This window comes from Mandrillus leucophaeus, unplaced genomic scaffold (genome assembly GCF_000951045.1).
Source record: "Mandrillus leucophaeus isolate KB7577 unplaced genomic scaffold, Mleu.le_1.0 Scaffold59, whole genome shotgun sequence".
NCBI lineage: Eukaryota > Metazoa > Chordata > Mammalia > Primates > Cercopithecidae > Mandrillus > Mandrillus leucophaeus.
This window is the reverse complement of record NW_012106363.1, coordinates 4,989,743-4,995,084: the sequence shown is the minus strand read 5'-3', so window position 1 is coordinate 4,995,084 and position 5,342 is coordinate 4,989,743. Positions and strand designations below refer to the sequence as shown.

Here is a 5,342-nt window from a genome sequence, read left to right as displayed (position 1 = left end):
TAGCCACTGGGACCCCACGCTCAGCTCCGACTGGGACGGCGAGCGCACCGCGCCGCAGTGTCTACTCCGGATCAAGCGGTGAGCCGGGGTTTTTCCTCCCCCAGCCCCGAGCTCCGGGGCTCGACCTTCCCCGCCCCCCACCCTCTCCCACTACAACTCACCCCCCACCCGCTGCGCTGCCCTCGCGGCGGCCCACCTCCACGGCCCAAATCTTGCCAGCTCCGGGCATCGGGATCCAAGTCCCTTCTCCCCCCACCCCCAGCCCCACAAGCACCAACCCTCGCCTCGTGTGCCCAGATCCGACCCCGCCCCTCGACAACCTCCCGTGAGCCCTCCGTCTTCATTCCGGCCACCTTCCCCCACCCCTCCCACCTCCGGGTGGAAACCCGACCCTTTCGCGCTTCAGTAACACCCCCTCCCGCCTTCGGCGCCGCCCCTATTTCCCCTTCCCCACCCCAACCTTGCTAGATGCTGCCCGCAGGCCCCACCCATCGGTCCCCTGTCTTCTCTGGAGCCCCGTTCCTAACAGACGAACTTACCTTCCTTTGCCCTGCCTCTGACTCGAGCCAGCCTTTGTTTTTATCTTCCGTTTTCCTCAGATTCCCTCCACACAGTCCTTTCCCCAGGTCTAGATCGCCTCCCTCACCCGAATCTTTCCTTGAACCCCTTTTCCACTGTCCCAAAGCTGTCCACTCTTACGCCTCTTCCAGAAACACAGGCTACCTCCCCCCACTTCCCCAGTGCCACTCTGGATTGTAATATCCCACTCAGGAGCTTCTTTCTTGTATTTTCCCTCCCCCCACTCCCCACCCTTCCTGGATCATCTGTTTTACTTTTATGAAGCAAATATACTCAATTCAAATATAGGAACAAAGGCCTAAGTCCTTTCTGTGCTTATTTCTTGGGTGACTGATTTTAGATCCTATCATTTAGTGGATAATGTTTTCCAAAAGCACGTAGAATAATACCTATCGCATAAGAAAAGGGCAGTACTCTTTAGCTGCTGTTAATCCTGAAACATTTGACTTCTCCCCGTGCCCCCATCACAAGCATCTTCATTTAGGTGTTATTCCCCATGTTCCACGTCCTTTCACATGTCACTGTGTCTGCTTTTCAAGGTTGTAATAAAAATTAATACAATGTGTGTAAAGTACCTGGCACAGTGCCTGACACAGGAGGTGAACTCTGGAGGGGTTGCCACCTCTTACTGAAACTCAGCACTCAACTCTTTTCCTCCTTCAGCTATTTCAGTCATCCAATTAGCTGACATACCTTTGAGTTTGGCCAATACTTCTTTTCTCTGCTCTGTCGGCTATTTGCCCTTTTTATGTCCCTACCCACCCTAGCAAGTCCCTAGACTTTTCCCCACCTAGAATTTTTTCTTTAGCCCCTTACTCTCAACTGATCCATTCCAGTTGGTGAGATATGACTCAGAAATCTTCTCATCTCCTATAGAAGTCCACATGTCATCTTCCAGATGGGAGATTCTCAGCGCTTTCTGAGGGTGCCTCCCCAGCCTGAAGAGATCTCTACCCTTAGTCCCCTGAGCAAGAAGACCACCATGATAGTCTTACTCCCTGCTGGCTGGCTTGCTTCATACAATCCCTTTACCAACAAGGGTCCACTGTATAATTTATAGAATTAGTTTTTTAGTGGAGTTGATGATGCCTTTCCAGTTACTAAAAAATCTTCATTTAGCATTCAGCTGTAGTACCTGAGAATCATGGAGGTGGGGAGTGAATGAATTGCCATGTGGGAGGAAGTGAGAGTAAGTGGAAAGTGGCTCTTCCAGGCTGACATTTGATGCCATTGGGATCTCTGATATTTTTTTTCCCCTCTCCCTCCCCTCCCCCTGAGGAAACAATGTCCTTTTGATAATAATTTGCTCTCTGCCTGCCTGAGAAGTACTCAGCTGGGATTTCTCAGCCAACAAGACAGTACAAACACTTGCGGTACCAAGCACCACTTTCTCAAACCCTGGCCTCATTGAGGTGATAACAACTGTCCCGCTCAAGGGATTCCCCCTTTCCCCACCTTCCTCACTCCTTCCCCCACCTCCTCTTGGTGTTATACAGGGATATCATGTCCATTTATAAGGAGCCTCCTCCAGGAATGTTCGTTGTACCTGATACCGTTGACATGACTAAGGTATGTAACTTGATGGGAGTTTGGGGGTTTTTGGGAAATCGGGGGCCATAAGGTTGGAAAAGCCTAAAAGAGATTATTCAGCTCACCTCTCTGATTACACAGATGAAGAAATCAAGACCCCAGGAGAGTAAATGGCTTGTCCAAGGTCACATAGTGAGGTGGAGCAGCGCTTTGAAGAGGTGTCTGTTATTAGTGTACCCCATAGGTACTGATTGGCTTGGAAAATCCCAGTTCATGTCTGTTGTCGCAGCTTGACTATAGGGCTCTCTTTCACTCTCAAAAGTGCTCCTGTTTGGATAATAAATTATATAGTCACCTTATCCATTGTACTACCCAGCTCTTCCCCCATCCCATTACTCTTGACGTTAACTATGGTACTATAAATCAGATGTAGGGAAGGTTGAGATAGGGCAAGCTTGACTGAAGTGTTTGTGGTTAAAGGACTTTGTTCAGGATCCTGTCCTTACTGGTTGCATTTAAATATCCCTTCCACCCCAAAGACTATACCTCTCTTGTCCTCCACACAGAGAGAAAGCTTAGTACATAATGTCACATTTCTCTGGCTTAGATACCTAGGCTTCTCTGTCACTGAGTGCTCTACCCACAGAAGTGCAGTTGCACTTAAACTGATGTTGAAAGAAACCAGATTTCCTAAACCTAATGCCGTTTAACTAAAACACATAGTTTTCTTATGGTAAATTTCTTACAGTAAAAATTCAGATTTTGTATTGTTGGTGTATCTTTTTTTGTTGTTTTAAATAGATTTCCCTTCATACTTATTTTTTTCTTTTTATGTGGTTGGAAATGTTTTTCCTGGGACATCTTGTCCTCTGTCAAGTACCTGGGATCCCAGAGTTGATGCCATGTTGAGACCGGTTGAGTTTACTATTCCAAATGACTGAGAATCAGAATATGACCTAGGGTCTTGCCAGGAGGGCAAGGTGGGACCTATAGACTTAGGCATTGGATTGCCACATCCTTTTCCTTTTGCTATTCAAATTCTTAGCAGACCTAAATGCTTAGGAGCCTTTGTAGAAGAAGAAATATAACTGAATCAGTTCAGGTGTTCCTCCCTTCAGGGAGGGAAATCCTGTTCTAGAATTATGGTTTGAGGGGGAAGAGAATTGTGTCATTTTCAGGGCAGCTGATTTTTTTTTTTTTTTTTAACCAACAGTATTGGGGAAGGTTCTGGGGATGGTCTAATGGCTCTGAGTGGACCCTGAGTCTTGTGCTGCCTGAGCCACATCCTCCACAATAGGTTTGATCCTCTGCAGAGGAAGCAAGCAGATATCCTAGGCATCCATCACACCCCCTAACTCTACTCTGTTAGTGGCATAGGGCTGTGGCCTCCAATCCCTTTTCTCGTTTCCTTTCATCATACTTTCCCTTTGTGCCACATAAATGTAGGTTGGGGTTGCATCATATGCATGTTTGGCCTGAGCAAATCCAAACATATATTCAGTCAAAATCTGTGTTGATTTCTTAAAATTAAAAATGCTAGGATTATATTTTATAGATAAGCATATTATATTTTTGCACAGTGGTGTTTTATCCATTATATGTAACACTGATCAGGGAGGTCTGCACACATACACAAAAAACATGCTTTAAGAGAGTTTTAAGGGATACTTGAGTGATTTTGACTAGGTTCAGTTTTTGCCTTGGGCTCTAACTTTAGAAGTAACCCCTGAGTAAGATGTCATTCCACTGTAATGAGATTTCTTAAAATTCCAAACCTATACATATTAGTATGAGTGAATACAGGATGTTCCTTCTGCATGGTGAGGATGTAGAACATGTGTACCAGATTATGGGCTCTGCTTCTGGTGTGGGTAGTAGGTGGAGGGTAGCCAGAAGGGGTTGGGGTGGGTCGTCACCTCACAATTTTGAGATGGGGTTTTATTTTGCAGATTCATGCATTGATCACAGGCCCATTTGACACTCCTTATGAAGGGGGTTTCTTCCTGTTCGTGTTTCGGTGTCCGCCCGACTATCCCATCCACCCACCTCGGGTCAAACTGATGACAACGGGCAATAACACAGTGAGGTTTAACCCCAACTTCTACCGCAATGGGAAAGTCTGCTTGAGTATTCTAGGGTAAGAGGAGACTTTTAAGTGGCCAAGTCGGTTGTTAGCAGATAATTACTCTAGGTCAGCCTTTATCAACCGGAGTCCCTCATCTGAACTACAGAATACAGAAAATGATTGAGTGACTCTTCTCAAATCTCCTCAGGATGGTATGTGACTAGTATCATTGTAGATGCAGAGGGGAGAAGTTAATTTATTACAGTGGAAACCTTTGAGAAGTGGTTCTCTTAAGAGAGTGGCCCCGAGCATCTGGGAACTTGTAGCCGAGCACTTTCTGGGACCCTACATAAGACCTGCAAAAGAAATTCTGGGGTTGGGGCCAAAAATCTGTTTTTTTTGGTGGTTGTTTTTTGTTTGTTTGTTTTGAGACGGAGTCTTGCTGTGTCACCAGACTGGGGTGCAAGTGGTGCGATCTCGGCTCACTGCAACCTCCGCCTCCCAGATTCAAGCGATTCTCCTGCCTCGGTCTCCCGAGTAGCTGGGGCTGCAGGTGTGTGCCACCACACCCAGCTAATTTTTTGTATTTTTAGTAGAGACGGGGTTTCACCATGTTGGCCAGGATGGTCTCGATCTCTTGACCTCATCATCCACTCACTTCAGCCTCCCAAAGTGCTGGGGTTACAGGCGTGAGCCACCATGCCCGGCCCAGTAATCTGTTTTTTACAAGCTCTCCAGATGATTGTGGTGCATACTCCAGTTTCAGAACCACTCTCCTGGGGTGTTAAGGCCTTATTTTCTCTCCTGAACAGGTTGAGAAAGGCTGCAGGTCTGTGCCATTCAAGATTTGGGGTATCTTAATTTGAGTCTCACAATAAGTTGCTTTGAAGACAGTGGCGGCGGCGGTGGTGGTGGTGGTGGTGGTGATCATTACGATTTCGGGTTTTTTTTGTTTCTTTGGTTTTTTTGGTTTTTTTTTGTTTTCGGTAGAGGCAGGTGTCTCACTATGTTGCCCAGGCTGGTCTTGAATTCTTGTCCTCAAGCAGTCCTCCTGTTGTGGCTCCCAAAGCACTGGGGTTACAGGCATGAGCCTCCATGCTTGACCTGATTATAGTATTTTAACAATGACAAATGTCTGAGATTAGAAATCTTTTTTTTTTTTTTTTTT

General features: G+C 46.5%; 1 protein-coding gene across 1 annotated transcript in view; it reads left to right on the top strand.

The window, feature by feature from the left end:
* Positions 1 to 5,342, top strand: part of UBE2Z (ubiquitin-conjugating enzyme E2Z) — a 40,786-nt gene that overhangs the window by 8,955 nt on the left and 26,489 nt on the right. Inside the window, exons 2-4 of the mRNA XM_011999382.1 lie at positions 1 to 78; positions 2,076 to 2,148; positions 4,059 to 4,246. Of these exons, the coding sequence (XP_011854772.1) occupies positions 1 to 78; positions 2,076 to 2,148; positions 4,059 to 4,246 (339 nt within the window). The remainder of the gene's footprint in view (positions 79 to 2,075; positions 2,149 to 4,058; positions 4,247 to 5,342) is intronic.